General features: G+C 51.0%; 8 protein-coding genes across 8 annotated transcripts; 4 read left to right on the top strand and 4 right to left on the bottom strand.

Moving 5' to 3' along the window:
• The first annotated feature begins 715 nt into the window (after positions 1–715).
• Positions 716–2632, top strand: ASPSYDRAFT_1056088 (uncharacterized protein). The gene is made up of 4 exons (XM_040839851.1): positions 716–1978; positions 2084–2107; positions 2158–2223; positions 2278–2632. The coding sequence occupies exons 1-4, from the start codon at positions 899–901 to the stop codon at positions 2485–2487; spliced, it is 1380 nt and encodes a 459-aa protein (XP_040701283.1). The 5' UTR covers positions 716–898; the 3' UTR covers positions 2488–2632.
• ASPSYDRAFT_46631 (putative mitochondrial carrier protein) lies at positions 2611–4265 on the bottom strand. Its single transcript, XM_040847276.1, has 2 exons — positions 3818–4265; positions 2611–3748 (listed from the first exon to the last, which is right to left on the bottom strand). The coding sequence occupies exons 1-2, from the start codon at positions 3873–3875 to the stop codon at positions 2778–2780; spliced, it is 1029 nt and encodes a 342-aa protein (XP_040701284.1). The 5' UTR covers positions 3876–4265; the 3' UTR covers positions 2611–2777.
• A 359-nt stretch (positions 4266–4624) lies between these two features.
• On the top strand, positions 4625–5788 carry ASPSYDRAFT_58997 (ceramidase; the record flags this gene model as incomplete). The annotated part of the gene is made up of 4 exons (XM_040849618.1): positions 4625–4711; positions 4782–4968; positions 5031–5547; positions 5614–5788. 4 exons carry the CDS (start codon positions 4625–4627, stop codon positions 5786–5788), a joined length of 966 nt encoding a protein of 321 aa, XP_040701285.1.
• Positions 5789–6125: 337 nt separating this feature from the next.
• ASPSYDRAFT_154367 (putative toxin biosynthesis protein) lies at positions 6126–7685 on the bottom strand (the record flags this gene model as incomplete). Its single annotated transcript, XM_040842366.1, has 4 exons — positions 6126–7023; positions 7087–7195; positions 7257–7395; positions 7488–7685. 4 exons carry the CDS (start codon positions 7683–7685, stop codon positions 6126–6128), a joined length of 1344 nt encoding a protein of 447 aa, XP_040701286.1.
• A 181-nt stretch (positions 7686–7866) lies between these two features.
• On the top strand, positions 7867–11147 carry ASPSYDRAFT_46634 (BRCT domain-containing protein). The gene is made up of 5 exons (XM_040847277.1): positions 7867–8393; positions 8455–8891; positions 8953–10316; positions 10368–11009; positions 11056–11147. The coding sequence occupies exons 1-5, from the start codon at positions 8301–8303 to the stop codon at positions 11136–11138; spliced, it is 2619 nt and encodes an 872-aa protein (XP_040701287.1). The 5' UTR covers positions 7867–8300; the 3' UTR covers positions 11139–11147.
• ASPSYDRAFT_46636 (ESCRT-II subunit protein VPS25) lies at positions 10916–11938 on the bottom strand. Its single transcript, XM_040847278.1, has 3 exons — positions 11481–11938; positions 11336–11411; positions 10916–11281 (listed from the first exon to the last, which is right to left on the bottom strand). The coding sequence occupies exons 1-3, from the start codon at positions 11856–11858 to the stop codon at positions 11169–11171; spliced, it is 567 nt and encodes a 188-aa protein (XP_040701288.1). The 5' UTR covers positions 11859–11938; the 3' UTR covers positions 10916–11168.
• On the top strand, positions 11843–13490 carry trm8 (tRNA (guanine46-N7)-methyltransferase). The gene is made up of 3 exons (XM_040839850.1): positions 11843–12244; positions 12333–12520; positions 12602–13490. The coding sequence occupies exons 1-3, from the start codon at positions 12069–12071 to the stop codon at positions 13291–13293; spliced, it is 1056 nt and encodes a 351-aa protein (XP_040701289.1). The 5' UTR covers positions 11843–12068; the 3' UTR covers positions 13294–13490.
• A 196-nt stretch (positions 13491–13686) lies between these two features.
• ASPSYDRAFT_59001 (LIM domain protein) lies at positions 13687–16190 on the bottom strand (the record flags this gene model as incomplete). Its single annotated transcript, XM_040849619.1, has 3 exons — positions 13687–14013; positions 14062–15956; positions 16094–16190. The coding sequence occupies 3 exons, from the start codon at positions 16188–16190 to the stop codon at positions 13687–13689; spliced, it is 2319 nt and encodes a 772-aa protein (XP_040701290.1).
• Between the last annotated feature and the right edge of the window lie 753 nt (positions 16191–16943).

Below are 16943 nucleotides of genomic sequence, written 5' to 3' on the forward strand. Positions count from 1 at the left end.
GGTGTCAGCCTGGTGCCAAAGAAAACACCATACCGGATATGAAGCATTCTCATTTCTCGCCCGATGAGCGGGGGTTCACCGGAACTGATTCTTTCTTGGGTTTCACTCGCGAGGATAAGAAGTGTCGTTGACTTGGAAGGGCTGAGCCGCTGAGGTCAGAGGGACCCAGCGATGGCGAGTCGCCCAGCCAGTCCTGCACAATTACAATAATACCCCCCCATATTAATTGGTGCCACATACTGCTTCTTCCAAGGTTCCGATCGTTGGAAGCGAAGTCGGCGGTCGGAACTTTGGAGTCATGTCTTACGAGATATGCCCATTCGTTCCCCAAAGACTTGAGCCCTGGATGCTGCGCGGGATTAACCGTCGTGTTCCTTGGTTGTAGTCGCTATGTTTAAGAATAGACTCCCGACATCGAGAACCAACGGTGTTTATGTAGCGCCGCAGAATTGACAGCAGCAAAGCAAATCTTGACATCCAGGAAGCGCCCAGCCACCTGCACAAGCCTGCGATGAAGAGCCTGGTCGTCATTCATTCATTCATTCAGATGATCAGCCGCCCAATGGCCCAATGATACCGGATCTCCCACTCCAGCTGAACCGCCCGCCATAGAGAGGGGCCTGCTTTTGTGACCTTCGCCCTCTCGCCTCTTTTCTCTTTCCTCTCTCCCGGTTTTGTTCGTTTTCTCATCGTCTGTTTCATCCTTATCCCGTTTCGACTTTCTGGTTGGTGCCTGACGTTCAGCTGGCCCTTCCCCTCGTCCACCTATTTTAGCCCCGCCGCTCAGTCCGTTATCGAGCCGCCGGACTGTTCTTACCGTGCATTAGCCCTCGTGTTCCCTCTGCGATAAATTTATCCCTCAAGCCCTATTTATTTGGATGTTATCTTGTCTCGCAAGATGCCTAGACACCGCCGTTTTTCCATCACCGACTCTGAGACTGACTACTCAGAATCTGACACTTCAATGATGGAGTATCCCCGCACCCATAGAAGACGCTCCATCTCCCGCACTCGGCCCAGCTACAGCAACACTTACCTGAGCCCGAACAGGGTACACGAAGATGTCCGTATCCACCGATCCGCCTCGACAGGTGCCCGTCGCACCCGACAAGAGCGCGATCGGGAGCGCGATCGGGAGCGGGTCGAGCGAACCCAACCAACTGCCGTCATCGTTGACATCAAAAACGACTCTCGGAATACGAGTTCCAACAAGGCTCGTAAGGATCGTCGCGATAACCACCGCGAAGAGACCAACCACTATCTAGACCCTTATGAGTCCGAGGACGAGACCTACCTACGGCGTCCTCAGCGCCGGGCTCGTGCTAGTACTAGCGCTTCCCACTCTCGGGAGCCCTCGCCCCTCCAGCCACCCCGCGACTATGACCTCCTCATTGACCAGCGGGTGCTCGAACACAATGATCACCGCCAGGATCTCGAGCTCCTCCGACAGCAACAAGAGATTGAGCGGCTTGAGCGGCAGCTCTCCCGAACCCATGGCGAGCATGAGGTCCGTCTCATAAGGGAAGAGGAAGACCGATATGAAGACGATATAAGCGACAGGCTGCGACGGCTTCAGAGATACGAGGAGCACGAACGTCTAGAGGAGGAGAAGCGCAAGGCTGAACGCCGATATAGGCTCCAGAGGTTGGAGGCGGCCGAGCGTGAATCCGCTGAGCAAGAAGAGGTGCGCCGGAAGCTAAAGCATGAGAGGCTTGTGGAGCTCCAGCGCAAGATTGATGAGGAAGAGGAGCGCGAACGGGTCAAGAAAGAAATCCGCGATGAGGAGGCAAGGAGGGCCCTCGAAGAACAGAAGAAACGAGCCGAGGAGGCCAGAATGAAGGCTGCTGCCGTCGAGGAGTGGAAACTTGCCGAAGAGAGACGCAGAATAGCCGAGCGGGAGGCAGCAGAGCAGCGTGACAGGGAGTTCAGGGAACGCCTGAGAGTTGAATTCGGCTACACGGAGGAGGAGATCGAAGACATTATCAACAAGAAGCACAAGAAGGATAAGAAGGACAAGAAGGAGGAAAAGAAAGAAGAGAAGGAGGAAAAGAAAGAAGAAAAGAAAGAAAAGAAGGAGGAAGACGCCAACAAACCGACTTGGATCAAGGTACGATGCTGCGATCTGACTTTGCGATGGACGCTACTAACGTTCTTTAGGTCCACCGCAAGCATCTCCTTCCAGACACATTGATTGCCTATCAGCTCCCTTGGTCGTGGGATGAGGTAAGTTTAGTTGTTAAGAATTTATGATGTATTGCTGGCTGACATGAATTCCAGTACGACGGCAACTATATGATCATCAAGGCATGGATCAGCGAAGAACTCCAAGAGGAACTGTTCGCCCACAGCCGGCGATTGCGCGAGGGCAAGGTTATCACCGAAAAATCTAACACCTTGACTGAACTCAGGGTGAATGACCGGAACAAGGATAAAATGTACCTTGTGCGGAAGAAGAGCCCTAGCCGGCGGTCATGGATCTTCACCTGATCGATCCACTGCTGGATGTTGAATTTTTTTGTCTACTTATCGACGTTCTTCCCTTATATATCCCTATCTGCCCTTTCTCTCTTGAGACCATTACCTTCGCTACTCGTTCCCGTGCACGGTTTGATGGGTGATTTGTTTATATTTGACTTGGTCTTTGAAATGAGTTGTGATTTTTTGCTATTTATACACGATACAGTCATGAATGAATGATCTATGATGACCTTTCCGCAACCCAAACAATGAAAAATTCCCACGCATGATACATTACAGACTCGGTTTGTAGGTTAGTATTAAATCCCCACCTCAGCCTTCGCCTCCGTCTTAGCCCACCTCGTCTCCGCCCTCAGAATGAGCTCTTCATATACTGTCCACGCAAGCGCGGAACTCAGCGCTTTCCTCCCAATCCTCAGCCCCAACCCACCAAACAGACTCCGGACCCCGTCTTCCTGAATCATCAACCGAACGGCACGCATCATATTCCCATACTTTGCTGGCATAAGCTGAAGCCGTGTTTTTACCGCATCAAATGGATTCGTAATCGTCGTGGCAAGCCCAGCAGCCAAACCACCTGAAACAAAATTGATAGACGAAGACGACGGCGATTTCAGCTGATGATCCGCTTCAGGAGCAGTAGTCGTCGCAGACGCTAGGTGCCGCTTTAATTGCTCGTAGATGAGGACATAAAGGCCTGCATATGGGGCGTCTCGCGCAGCGGTTGCACCGAATCCAGCGAAGAGACCACGAATTCCTTCTGTGCGCATTATGTCCCGACATGCGCCGTAAAGACTGCGGTATGCATAGTAGTCCGACTCATAGCGGACTTTGATGACAGTAACGGGCATCATGACGAACCCGGCGGCGACCCGCGCAGCGGCTCCGGTGGCTAAGTTTGCGGTGTTGGAGAGTTTAGGGAGAGCGGATGAAGACGACGGCGAGGAGCGTAGAATTGTGCCGTTAGCGACATTATTAGGGTTAGCGTTTGCGAGGGCAATGGGTGTTGCGAGGCTTTGGCGTAGCGCGTTGAGAGACGTGAAATAGAGAGCTGAGCCGAAGCCCGTACGGAGCGCAGAAGGCAGGGTTCCACGCCATAGATTGCGGATTGGATTGGGAGAGGAAAGGATTGTTTTGACTGTTGAGAGAAGAGAGGCATGATGGTGGGATTGCTGGACTCGAGTTTTGAGGAGGTCTGCTGGCTGCAGAAGGATAGAGGAAGTGAGACCCGAGAGGAGACCAGCTCCGAAGTGGAAGGTGGTTTTGGAAGCTGGTTTCAGTCAATTAGTCACTGTTGTTGGTTTCAAGAGATTGATCCATGAAATGGGCATATAGATACATTTTGAGACCGTCCTCACCGGGGGAGGTGCGTAGGTAGAGCTGGCATTGTTGGACATATCGATATCTCCAGCGCTTCCGCGGGAAAAAACCGGGGTTCAATAGGTATCTCTGTCGCACAAGGGCGCAGTATTTTAGACCGGAAGTTGGACCGTTGTTGAGCACGGTCACGTCCAAGGAGATCTGGCCCACATTTCAGGCCCAGGAGTCAGGGGATTGTGTACGGGTGGATGGAGTGGATGTATCGCGGTGATTTATGAGAGATGTCGCAGTATTTTTTTTCAGACGTTGATGAAGTCATCCGCGGCTTTGCGGAGCGACCGTTGATTGGCTGTCTCCGCATGCGCTTGGTAAAATTTGTATTAGTACGGTAATGACACCTCGCCGGTGGGTAATTCAGTGCTTGTTGGATGTGCAGTTGTGGGATCGACTTGAAAGTCCCAAATGGGGAATCTTTGGGTGTATAGATGATTCTTTGTAGCGGCCGAGAAGCAATAAATGTGCCACTTGAGCCGGCTGTACGCGCAATTTGCTGCAATGAACCCAATCCCCAGGCGGTTGTCCGGAAGCTGCGGAGGCGCCCCAGAGCCAATCGGCATCCAAAGAGACATAATGATTTGTCGACGTCACAGGCGAACCTGAGTCTAAGAACGGTTCCTGCTGATGCGAACCAAAGCCCATAAGGCTGTTACTTCCTCAGCGGTATTAAATTTTCTCCCTTGCTTCTCTCCGTCTTTTCCTGCTTGCGTTCTGGGAGAGAGGTATTGTCAGATTCCTACCGGGGTCTGCGTCTGTGTTTCCGGCTATAATGGCCTGGCTTCTCTCCATTCCGTATCCGCCTCCTAGGGATGGGTATTGGCATCCTGTTACTTCGACTTTGAACTGGTGCGAAGAGGTGAGTCGCTGCCTTGGTTATCTCGATGGGTTTGGCTGTGGACTGAGGTTAATGTTTGATACGTATATAGGATTATTATGCTACCATTTACTCCGCCGAGATCGTCAATACCCTGACGAATCTCTTGTTTATGATGCTCGGAGTGAAAGGAATTCTTAGCTGTCGGCGCAATGGGCACGATACAATTTTCCAAGTGGCGTACTATGGGTACATCGTGGTTGGTACCGGCAGCTTTTTATTTCACTCGACATTGAAATGTAAGCGATCTTCATGGACTCGGTTTTGGGATCGCGAAAGCTAACTGGCCTCGGTTTGCTAGACCCAATGCAACTAGTCGACGAGCTGTCTATGATTTACACCACATGCCTGATGTGCTACGCCTCCTTCTCTTACTCAAGATCGGTCAGCTACCGAATCTTCCTCGCTATCTTCCTCTCTGCCCTGGCTGTCTTCATCACTCTTTACTATCATTACCTTCAGAATCCAGTATTTCACCAAAACGCATACGCTCTTCTTACTGCCATCGTGCTAGTACGGAGTATGTACACAATGGAGGTGGAACTCCGTCCGTCGTGGCGGCATACAACCGAGGAGGACCGCCTTGAACGGAAAAGGCAGGGTCTCCCCGTCCTTTCCAAGGAAAGACAACACTACGAGAATGTCCGGGACTTGAAGACTCTGAAGACAATGTGGTTCATGGTTGGCTACGGATTAAGTGTCTTTTTGGGTGGGTTCGCAATCTGGAACCTGGACAACTATTTCTGTAGTACAATACGAGTGTGGCGCCGAGAAGTCGGCCTTCCCTGGGGTATCTTGCTTGAAGGCCATGGCTGGTGGTAGGTTAAGTGACGGATATCCCATATTTTAAACCACAGTCCCATGCTAACTCGGTTTGACCAAAGGCATATAATGACCGGTACCGGCGCATATCTTTACATCGTATGGGGTATTTGGCTACGCCACTGCTTGAACAAACGCCAAGAGGAATACCATTTATGGTGGCCGCATATCTGGAATACGCCTGAGATCGTGCGAACCTTGACCAACGTAAATGGATCGGCTAAGAAAGTATTTTGAGACACTGATTAAACGCTTTTTACCCTCTGCCTTCGACTATCTATTCATACCTTTTTCAGTGGAGGGGCCTTGTTGTTATGGAGTTGTGTGCGTTGGATACCTTACTGGCGAGTGGCTATATACTTTATCTGAGTTATTGCTAGGGCCTTCTTAACTGGGCTGGGCCGCTGATAGACATTTCCACTCCTGGGTGGTTGAAACTAGATAACATATAGAAAGAGACCGAAAAACAAGAGCTTTATAGAAATGACACCCACTCAAAAAATAGTGTATGTGTAATTCTAATGCGAGATACTCTAGTTGTATGTACTAGTGCCGTTAGGAATTGCATAACGCATCACAGCTTCGACTTTGAAGCCTCCTTCTTGGGCCGCACAGGAGCCGGTACATGCTCTTTCCAGCGACGATCGATGGTCGTTTTCTCCACCTTTGACTTGCGGCTCCACTGGTCCCTGAACAGCTTCTCCTCTTCCTTCCACCGTTGCAGTTCCGGGCCCAGCCACTTGCTAGTTTCCTCGGCACATTGGACCGGCGCTTCCTGCGCAACGAGGTGCCCATTCTCCTTTAGTACCACGTCTCGGACACGCCCTGCCAGTATACCGCCGCTGCCACCGAGACCAGTTCCTGTATGGTTTAGTTTATCCGCCATCATGGTCGGCGAAGACATGTCTGACTGGCCACCGAAAATGTATAGTACGCTTGGACGGAGGTGCGGGAGTTGGGTAAATACTCGGTACGGCTCCGGTCGATAAAAAGGCCAAGAACCTAAAATGTCTGGGTCGAGGTCCGGGTGTGTTACTTTGTTCACGGGGACAGCAAACCCAGGCGGTCCGTCGTAGTTGGGTCGGGAGAAGGTGAATACTTCCTGGTGAAGTGTTGTTCGCAGGGTGACAGGACGTTCAGTGTTTGTGCCTTTCTCTAAAGCAGTCGAGGGAGATTGGTCATTGAGGGGGTAGATGGACGTAGGGAGGTCTCGGAGGCCATATTGGATCCAACGTTCTAGCACGCGAGGGTCCCAGGCTTGATAGAAAGGATTTCTCTTGAACGACTCTGCGGCAGCCTTCCGAGACGGCCACTTGTCGCGCCTATAGGTGGAGAGTTGAGTGGTTTTAGCGATGACGAGTTTCTGCTTCCCTGGGTCGGCGGGGTCTAGTTGGGTTGTTTGTCGTTGGATGACGGGGTCGAGCAGGATAAGGCTGTGAATTAGGCGTGGATGTATACTAGCCAATTGGACACTAAGGCAAGGGCCTGGTCAGTGATACGGTATCAGGGTGGTAGATGGGGCGCTGGAGACAAACAGATGTGCACCACCCATACTATGTCCGACACCGATGATGGGGCGCGGCATCTCTTGCCGCTTCACATTAACAAGTTGGAGGAGATCACGCGGATGGTCAAACCAACTGGCTGTACGTGTAAACGGTCAATATCTGTGCGCGCAGTGTAGGCATCGAAGGCCTTCACTTACGATCATTTCCCAGTAGGTCTTCGTTCACCACACTGCTCTGTCCCTGGTGCGCGACATCTGCCATCCAAATGCTCCGAATCCGGAACCCATTCGCTTTTGACCGAGCATGTATTTCTTCCCAGAGGGGTTCGTAAAGCTCCTATTCAAGCTCTTATTAGCCAAGGAATGTACTCGGGGAACTATGCGTATGGGTTTGGCTATCCATGACCCTGGCTAACGATGATCTCATACCTTCGGAAAGCCGTTCGCGTGCGCCGCAAGTATAGTGACATCCCCTGGCTGGGGACTAGAATTATCCAAGGGAATGTATTGTCTCACAGCCAAATTCAGGATATCCTCTTGCTCGTTTGCCGTGGCACCGGGATATTCTCGGATGTGCTGGCAGGGAACCACATGCTCGACGATGCGGAAAGGACCTGATGAGGACATGATGATTTTCAAGGTCTGGATTGAATCGCCGCGGAATGTTGGTACCAGTTACCACAAGGTAGGAACCCCGATGTTTGTTTAAGAGGGAAATGGGGGGTTGGCTCTAAAGTATTGGAATTCGGGAGCGCATTGGCTGACCGTTGCCGATGCAGGGCCCCCAGAGAGTTGAGCCGAGGCTCTCCAGACTGGCCGATCAAGAGCCACACAGGAGCCGCGGGGAGTCAAACTCGCGCGCAGAATGCGCAATGGAGGCCAGGGGCATAATGGCAAATGAATATGGCAATACAATCTTGGGCAAACAAGCCATGTTTCTTTGAGAGGCACGAAGATAGATTATCGTGGATTGATGCCAGGCTCAATTAGGCAAGAGCTATACCTACACGTGACCTGGTGTCTATTGGCGCGTCTCAAGCGCGTCGCATCTGCAGAAGTAACCAACACAATTGACCTCAAATTCAGACAGCTGCAGGCAACAAACCCAGACTTGTTGAGTTCTTATCATCGCGAGGCCGTGTTAAAGCTCCATCCCACCACAACACTCAACCGGTTCTTCGCTCCCCACGCGCTGATCAGTTTGAAACCCTTATCGGTACCCATCGCAGGTGTTTTCCCATCATGGGGCACCAAGACGAAAACTTCCGGCTGTTTGACCAGTGCAGGGTCTGCATAGTATGCTCCAAAGACCTTAGCCTGGATACTGCGCAACAGGTACGTACGGAATAACAAAACAATAAATCTTCTAGAATCTAACATGGTTATTTGGTTTCAGCTCGCGTCTACGCTCGAAGAGAATGGCGGCGAACCAGTCGTCTATGAACCCCCGGCTGAATTCCCAGATCTCGCTGAATTTAGCCACATCATGTCCACCACCATCGACTTCCCCGAATTCGATTCTGCCAACGATGCATTGATCCCCGTTGTTAAGCCTCAGTGGATGCAAGCATCGCTGTCAAAGAGAAAGCTTGCCAACCCTCGGCAATATAGTCCTGATCCTAGGCTCTTCTTAAATGACGTTGTGGTTACGTGCGGGGATATCCCAGAGGGCGATAAGGACGCGATCATCGGTGGAGTTTTGGCGAAAGGAGGTCTTTACAACCCTAGGGTCACTCAAATGTGTACTCATCTAGTTGATTTGACTATCGACTCCGACAAGGCCCAGTTGGTCAAGAACCGAAACCTTAGCGTTAAGATCGTTCTTCCTCATTGGTAACCGCTATTCACCCCTGGATCCTCATTCTGATTACGCCTGTATTTACTTGTTTCTTAGGTTTGATGACTGTTTGAAACTTGGACGACGCATCGATGAACGCCCTTATACACTTCCGAACCCTGAAATCCTTCGCTCGGCGCCAGATGCTCCAATCCGATCCACAGAGAACCGCGACATCATCGGGGCGTCTACCCCAGAGCCAGCCACATTACCAACTCCCATCACATCCCCTGTCAAACCCAAGCTTAACGTCTTTCATGGGAAGATCGTTATGCTCTCCTCGGACCTGGGGATCGGTTCACACCTCCAAAAGACTATTTCGACACTCGTTAAAGATGGTGGCGGCGAGATGACTTCCGAAGTCTCAAAGGCAACTACTTTAATATGCCGCTACAGAGAAGGATTTGCGTATCGCGTAGCGTCAAGATTGAACAAGGACGTAGGGAATCTTTCCTGGCTTTATCATCTGATGACATACGACACTTGGACGTCGCCCTATCGACGCTTACTGCATTATCCCGTACCACGAACTCCCATCCCAGGATTCGAAGGGTTCAAGATCAGCTTATCTAACTACATTGGGGAAGCGCGATCCTACCTAGAGAATCTAATTTCGGCCACAGGTGCTGAATGCACCAAGACACTGAGACAGGAAAACACACATTTAGTGACTGCACACGACAATAGTGAGAAGTGTAATGCAGCCAGAGAATGGGGGTTGCACGTTGTTAACCATCTCTGGCTGGAAGAATGCTACGCGAAGTGGAAATTGCTGCCCGTTTCTGACCCTCGGTACACCTATTTTCCCCGGCGAACGAACCTAGGCGAAGTCGTGGGCCAAACCCGGTTAGACAGGTCTTGCCTCGAGAGCATGTTTTTCGCAGATGAAACAGTCTCGGCATCTGCAGGCCTCAGGAAAGCAATGCAGAACAGGGACCAGAACACTGCAGCTATGAAGGCTTCGGATGTTGATGAGAATATGGTTTCTGACACAACAAATGCTACTCCCGGGATTGGCAAGTCGAGGAAGGTTACGGAGAGCAAAAGCCTACAGACACCTGCCCGCTCTCGTCTCGCGTCTGATGGCAAGGAGAACGACACGCCGTCCTCTACGAGCAGTCGCAAATCGAAGGACGCAGCAACTGCTAAATTGCATGACATAGCACCCGACATTGCTCTGTACGAGAAGGAGAAGAAACGCGTCGGTGGTGTAATTTACGGTGGTCGACGGAAAACAGACGAAGATCGAGTGACCCTGAACAATAACAAGAAAAGATCGTCAATGGAGGTCCAGACTGAGAGTGACGAAGAGAATGTCATAGAAGCTAAGCGGCAGAAGAATTCGAAACCCCCTATTGCAATGCATCTTCTCATAACGGGTTACCAAAAATGGGTTGGAAATATGAAGAAAGAAGACGCCGATAAGGTTTGCTATTCCCCTAGTTCTAGGTATATACAAATTGCTAACACGGATAAGCGCCAACTTCGGGAGCTCGGTATCATGGTCGTCCAAGATGCGCGCAAATGCTCCCATCTCGCTGCCCCGTCTGTTTTACGAACCCCCAAATTTGTTAATGCCCTTGCTTATGGCCCGGTGATTGTCCAAATCGATTTCATTACACAGTGTCTGAAGAAGAATGAGCTCCTAGACACAGACAACTTTCTCCTTATCGATAAGGAAGCCGAGAAGCGGTTTGGGTTTTCATTGGAACAGGCTAAGTCCAATGCGAAAACGAACAAGAACAAGCTTCTCCGAGGGTATCACATATATTGCATCGAAACTATTCGAGGAGGTTTCGATGCTTTCAAGTCAATTGTCGATGCCAACGGGGGAGATTGCAACCTTTTCCGAGGCCGTGTTTCATACCAAGCGCCCCGTGAGGAGAGTGATGATGAAAGCGACGACGAGCACCAATCAAACCGAAAGGAAATTTATCTTCTCAGTAGCGTAGCTGCCGAGCACCAAAAGCTGTGGCCACGATTCAGGCAGCTGGTTCAAAATACGGGCAAAACCCCGCGCATTGTCCGGGTTGATTGGCTTCTCGACATGGCCATGTCGCAGGAGCGGCGGGCCGCTGGAGAGTATGAACTCAATGAAGAAATGGTGGAGCAAACTGAAGAGTAAGCTGGTGCTCCGGCAGTGTTTGATATTTCACTTACGATACCTGCATGTGATCATGGCTTGTCTTGTCTGGAGTTTTGTGTATCCCATATCCGTTTGCAGAATAATTGGCGATTTGTAGCATTTGAATGGACACTCGTTTGGGTCGACTCTAGAAGAATTTCACTCCCTCTTGCCCTTCACTGCCGAAAACCTGTGCCTTCCCCTGCTTGACGAGGACGTTCAGGGACCGCATCATCGCCTCTGTGTCCATCCCATGCCATTCTATGCACATCAGTCTCACAAACATCAAGATCGCTTGCCCGAGAGCCAAAATACCTTGCGAAATAGTCGCTTCCCCTTGAATCAGCTCATAAACAGTAAGGACAACATTCTTCTGCCCCGTATTCTCAACCTACAGCCACCAATAAACCCACGTCAGCATCTCAACCAAATAGATTGAGTGAGTAGTACAACCACATACCCAGTCTGCAATAATTCCCGCCCATTCCTCAGGCCTCTTCCACCAAATCCACGCCGTAGTCTTGCTAGGCCCGTCAACCCACTCTGCCCTCCGCCCCCCACCTCCCTCTTCATCGCCCTTGCACATCCAAGCTAGCACCGTCCTCGCATCGCTTACGCTAAGCCGCTTTGAAATCTGAGCGTTCCGAAAGAGTTCTGAATCCACGGCCTCGGCAAGATTGAGCTTGTATACATTGTGCTGTCGGCACCAAGACTGGATCAGGCTGGACCAGCGCTGAAATTGGACGGCACGGGTGCTAGCGTTTGGCTGGAGAGAGAAGAATGGGGGGAAAGAGTAATAGTAGGGGAAAGCGAAAGCCCCTGGAGGTAATTCCTTCATTTTGGACCCGGAGAAGGGGGGAGACGTTGTGATACAGTGTGTTGGTTGATATGGAGGATGCGGGGAAGTCTCGTCCCTCCGCTCCGCTAGGTACCTACGGTAAAGTGACGTCCCCGTCGGCCGCAAAAAAAATTCCGCCCGGCGACTACAACTCGAACAACCCCGCCTGCACCAATTCACGACACCAAGGAAGAGGATCTACAATTCGCCATGGGTGCATCGGCCAAAAAACAAAAGCGCGAGGAATTCCGCAAAAATTTCGCCGCTGCGAACTCAACAGAGTCTGGCGAAGGCTCCCCCGCCTCAGCGGCCCTGAAGCTGCCTCAGAAGAAATACTACCGGCAACGCGCTCATGCGAATCCATTTTCTGACCATATGTTGAATTAGTATGTTTTAATTTCCTATATGTTTTACTTCGCACTTTTCAATTGCAAGAGTTAATGCTAACGGGCTGTTTGTTTGCGCTGTGTATAGCCCCCTCACCCCAGCACATATGGACTGGAGCACGCATTTCCCGGCGTTCACAAACCCCGACCCCATGCAGACGAACCTCGCCGGCGCAAGAAATCTGCTTAAGGGTGTCGAGGTTGTAGACATTGGGTGTGGATTCGGCGGATTGCTTGTCGGGCTTGCGCCAGTTCTCCCTGATACCCTTATGGTTGGTATGTTTTCCCCCTGATTCAAACATGATATAACCCCATCTGTACAAATACGGATAACTAATAAGTATCCATGAAAAATAGGAATGGAAATCCGCGTTCAAGTAGCCGAATACCTAACAGCCCGCATCAAAGCCCTCCGCAACCAACAACAGCAACTTCTCCAAGTCCAGCCTCCCACCTCCTCAATACCGACCCCAGCGCCACCTACGGCTGCAGCTCCAGACACTCCAGGCACCCCAGGAACAGAGTCAGCCTCCGACGAAACCTTCCCTACCACCATTATCCCAGGTGGATACCAAAACATCACGGCGCTGCGCGCCAACACGATGAAATTCCTACCCAACTTCTTCGCGCGCGGCCAGCTATCCAAGATCTTCATATGCTTTCCAGATCCTCATTTCAAGGCGCGCAAACACAAGGCGCGGATTGTGAGCGAGTCGCTGAATGCCGAGTATGCTTATAGTTTGAAACCTGGGGGACTGCTGTATACGATTACGGATGTGGAGGAGTACCACTATTGGATTTTGCGGCATTTTGGATATTACGACCAAGAGAAACTGGGGCAAGAGCAACAGGGAGAAGAAGAAATGGGACCGGAGAAGAGAGAAGGGTCCTCGGAGCTGTTTGAACGGTTGACGGAGGAGGAATTGGAGCAGGATGAGTGTGTAAGGGTTATGAAGGATGCTACGGAGGAGGGAAAGAAGGTTACGAGGAACAAAGGGAACAAGTATGTGGCTGTTTTCAGGAGGAAGAGTAATCCGGAGTGGATTTGATTGGTAGTATACTATGCGGCTAAGGAGAGACAGGCCTATTTTCTGTCCATTCGGAGTTCTTATTGGGATTACAAATTACTTTCTGAGCTAGCATTTACGGTTATATCGAAGTGGATCGAATATTTCGTTTCATAAATCTTTAATAACCTCACCAACATGACTTGGAAGAAAGGAAACCAAAAAGAGAGCCCACCAAATGCCATTGACTCGTAGAACTCGCCTGCCTATACGCAATTGGGTGTAGACACAAAAAAAAAAAAAAAGAATCAATGAATGACAGAAAGATGTTAGACGTCTCGCACATGCCAAATCTAGGGTTGCGTAAAATACGAATGGACGCTGCGTTTTGCGTTAAGTCATAAATCCTGACATAAGATATCAGGCCTGTAAAGGTCATGTCCTGGGCGAAGACTTCAATCGGATGCCTTCGCATCGTTCGCACACGGCCAGCTGAACCGGACCTCCGATGATCCGGCCTTTAGCGGTTCGTCTCGGCTCGCCTTCCTTGACAAAGTACCGACCTTCAGGACCGAAGCCATCGCCGCACTCATGGCAGACAAAACAGTTGTTGTGCCACTTCCCACCTACTGCCGTGACCACAATGTCATCAAGAACAGGCTTCTTACAACCCGAGCAATTAGGGGCAGTCCTGCGAGAGTGGCAGTTCAGACACCACGCATAGCCGTCTTTCTCCACGAATGGAGTATTCGAATTAAAAGGCTGAGAGATGGTTAGTAAAATTTCAAATGAAATATGGAGGATACATACATCGCCACATTCAGCGCAAAAGAAGTGGCCGACATGCCACTCGGCACCACAAGCGACAACCACTTCTCCTTCAATTGGAGTCTTGCAGCTCTTGCATCTGGGACTGAATAATTCATGAAAGTCAAGGTGGCAGTAAAACCTCAAAGAATGAGCCTCCTCGTCCGCCGAAGGATCTGCAAGCCGCTCCGCCCGCTTTGCATCTGGCTCTTGGTAGAATGCAACGCATTCTAGGGCAGTATGGCAATGGTAACAGATAAAGCACTCTGGGTGAAAGCGTGTCCCTGCAGCTGTAACAACTTTCCCTGCAATGGGAAGTGAGCACGATTCACACGATGCAGTGGGAACGCCGGCACGAGAGTATGTAGACATCCAACGATCTCGCGATGGCAAGAATTTGCTGAGCTCACTGCTGGGCCTCTGGCGATCCGGTTTTGGACTTGGTTTTTGCTCTCGGGACTTGCCAATTTCTGCTATAGTGGGTTCCTTTTCATCTGCTATGTTGATAACTGGAACAGAGGGTGGTTCAGATACCGCAATAGGTGGCGGCGAAGGAGCAGACTCGGGGACTTGGATTTCCGGTATTTCTCTCTTCGGTGGGCTCTGTGCTTCTGTGGGTTTCCAAGTCGGGTCGAAGCTGACAATAGGCCGACCAGTGCGGTCACTCACCGCAGTTGGCATCGGGAGCTTCGAGCTGCGGTCTGACCTCCTTTTGCTCGTAGCCGCCCTAATGTCGTCGCCACGGATTTCAAGCCCATCTTTTGTCGGTACCGATTCGCTGGTCTCCTGTGTCACATCGAGGATGGGTGGAGAGGGTGCGTTGGTTCTGTAGTCAGGATTTCGCGATTGAGTAGGAGGGTGTCTATGAAGCTCGAAGCGAGACAGCTTATCAACGAACGGAATGCTGCCAAAGCGGCTTGGTAAAGGCCGAGACCCTTGGGGAAGTGCATTGCGCGGCTTCGATCGGAGCACAGAGGAGTCGGACTTTGAGAGCATAGAGCGTTGGTCGTCATTGCGGTCAGGCTCCTCGTATATCTGGTCCTTCGGGTTCCTAAAAATACCTCGTGACGAGTCACAGTTAACTCCCACAAGCCCTAAGCCGTCATCGCTCGGCTGCTCTTGATCGCGCGGGAGTGCAAAATTAACCTTGAGGTTCTTTCTTGGGATCCCGCTTCTCTTGTGGACTGAACTCTCCTCGCCAAAGTCAGTGGTGTCTGACCCCGTTCCAGTTTTGGTGGGTTGACCTCTGAATGAAAGACGATGACTGTCACGCCAGGAGTTTCGAAATCCATTTCGTTTTTCTTGTGGTGGGCTCTGCTCTTCGGAGCTGTCGCCTGGCTTATTCACGTCTGGGTTACGATAGGGCGCATAGGGGTTTTTGAATTGAAGTCCTGGGTTTTGGTGCATCCAGACTAGTTCCGTAGCTTCGTTTTGTGCATCTTCGTGGATTCGGATTTCGTCATTGACCTCCATACCTTGCAATGCGTCACGTAAAGATCTTGCCTCCTCTCTTTCTATCCGTCGGTGAGGGCTCTCGCGATAGCTTGGCGGTTGAGAAGTCGGCGAGATACGAGAGAAGGCTCGAGTTGGGGAGACATTCTTTCGGACAGGAACAACCCTGGGCTCTTGAACTAATGGTCGACCGGTTGAGGTACCTACAGAGCTTCGGAACGAGACCGGTCGATGATTCGAGAGAGCACTGGAGGCACGTGGGCGTTCGATCTCGGCTGGCGGAGCTGCCGAAGCCGCTCTCGAATGTCCGTACATTGACATGGCAGATGTAGCGCGTGCTGGAAGTTCGTCTCGAGGCTTTGAAGGTGATTCTGTTCTGGATGGTTGTGGTCGGGAACCACCAGGACGTGTCGGCCGATTGGTTCGCAGGTCCTTTAAATAAGTCGCTGCAGGGAAGAAACCAGACAATTCATGAGCATGGAAAAGGTCACGGGAGAGAGCAAAATTCCGAAATTAAATCAAGCTCAAGGTGGTGTCAAGAGCATGAAGAATGCCAAGACTTGGGCCAGCAATGCAGACTCACCGATCTGATCGTTGGACATGTATGAGGGGCCGGGCGGAGTAACCTTCCGCTGGGAATCTCTGCCCTTGTTATGCTGAAGAGAAGATCTGTGGATCATTTTGGACGAAGATCGATGTTTTTAAATATCATATCAACTACGAGAATAGGCGTGAAACAGGAAATGTACCGGTGGTACGTGACAGGTCGTGTCGTGTCGGTCTGGATGATGTCGGCGATGAGGTACGTGGATAGGACCAATGAACGTCAAGGAGGTGGCTGGGAGAGAAGGAAATGGAAAGAGAGGGTTGGAACTGGGTACAAATGAACGTGGGCCGTTTCTCAGTCGGTGAGGAACTGTTTCAACAGGCAATGAGGTTGGAAAAATGAAAGAAAAGCTATATTGATGGCTGTTGTCGCAAATGACTGTAAACAAGCACCAGGATTGGGGTCGGGACCGGTGCCTCGGGCGATACAGGAGCTATGGCCACCAAAACACAAACAGTGCAAACACGTGAGGGGTGTTGCACGTTGCGAAGCATATCAGCTCCACCTCTGCGTTCTGCAGAGATGCCACAGACCCTGTTCTCCGTGATGTTGCATATCGCTGACCAATGCCTTAGCAAAGCGTCAGCCATTCTCGAGGCGATCGGGGCATAATATCCAGGCCCCAAGAAACCGGCAGAAATGAGACTCGCAACGGTCATTTCACGTGACGAGCACCACTGTTTTACTCGTCTTCTAAACCAGATTAGCGTACTGAATGGTCGTGCCTTCCTAATCCGGGTGTCGGCTCCTTCCTCCACCCTCTGCTTCGTGAGTTATACGGTATACAGTATAGACTGCGCGCGGCCTCTCGTTGGCCGAGACAACT

This window comes from Aspergillus sydowii (genome assembly GCF_001890705.1).
Source record: "Aspergillus sydowii CBS 593.65 unplaced genomic scaffold ASPSYscaffold_7, whole genome shotgun sequence".
Taxonomy (NCBI): Eukaryota; Fungi; Ascomycota; class Eurotiomycetes; order Eurotiales; family Aspergillaceae; genus Aspergillus; species Aspergillus sydowii.

What these genes read in the sequence shown, in the direction of transcription:
- ASPSYDRAFT_1056088 (XM_040839851.1), top strand. Translation starts at nt 899, where the DNA reads ATGCCTAGACACCGCCGTTTTTCCATCACCGACTCTGAGACTGACTAC. An exon ending in CGGAGGAGGAGATCGAAGAC is followed by an intron (nt 1,979 to 2,083) that starts ATTATCAACAAG and finishes AAGGAGGAAGAC; the next exon opens with GCCAACAAACCGACTTGGAT. An exon ending in ACAAACCGACTTGGATCAAG is followed by an intron (nt 2,108 to 2,157) that starts GTACGATGCTGC and finishes AACGTTCTTTAG; the next exon opens with GTCCACCGCAAGCATCTCCT.
- ASPSYDRAFT_46631 (XM_040847276.1), bottom strand. Translation starts at nt 3,875, where the DNA reads ATGTCCAACAATGCCAGCTCTACCTACGCACCTCCCCCGGTGAGGACG. An exon ending in GGTGAGGACGGTCTCAAAAT is followed by an intron (nt 3,749 to 3,817) that starts GTATCTATATGC and finishes GACTGAAACCAG; the next exon opens with CTTCCAAAACCACCTTCCAC.
- ASPSYDRAFT_46634 (XM_040847277.1), top strand. Translation starts at nt 8,301, where the DNA reads ATGGGGCACCAAGACGAAAACTTCCGGCTGTTTGACCAGTGCAGGGTC. An exon ending in GCCTGGATACTGCGCAACAG is followed by an intron (nt 8,394 to 8,454) that starts GTACGTACGGAA and finishes ATTTGGTTTCAG; the next exon opens with CTCGCGTCTACGCTCGAAGA. An exon ending in TATGAAGAAAGAAGACGCCG is followed by an intron (nt 10,317 to 10,367) that starts ATAAGGTTTGCT and finishes TTGCTAACACGG; the next exon opens with ATAAGCGCCAACTTCGGGAG.
- ASPSYDRAFT_46636 (XM_040847278.1), bottom strand. Translation starts at nt 11,858, where the DNA reads ATGAAGGAATTACCTCCAGGGGCTTTCGCTTTCCCCTACTATTACTCT. An exon ending in CGGGAATTATTGCAGACTGG is followed by an intron (nt 11,412 to 11,480) that starts GTATGTGGTTGT and finishes TGGTGGCTGTAG; the next exon opens with GTTGAGAATACGGGGCAGAA. An exon ending in GGAAGCGACTATTTCGCAAG is followed by an intron (nt 11,282 to 11,335) that starts GTATTTTGGCTC and finishes TGATGTGCATAG; the next exon opens with AATGGCATGGGATGGACACA.
- trm8 (XM_040839850.1), top strand. Translation starts at nt 12,069, where the DNA reads ATGGGTGCATCGGCCAAAAAACAAAAGCGCGAGGAATTCCGCAAAAAT. An exon ending in TCTGACCATATGTTGAATTA is followed by an intron (nt 12,245 to 12,332) that starts GTATGTTTTAAT and finishes CGCTGTGTATAG; the next exon opens with CCCCCTCACCCCAGCACATA. An exon ending in CCCTGATACCCTTATGGTTG is followed by an intron (nt 12,521 to 12,601) that starts GTATGTTTTCCC and finishes CATGAAAAATAG; the next exon opens with GAATGGAAATCCGCGTTCAA.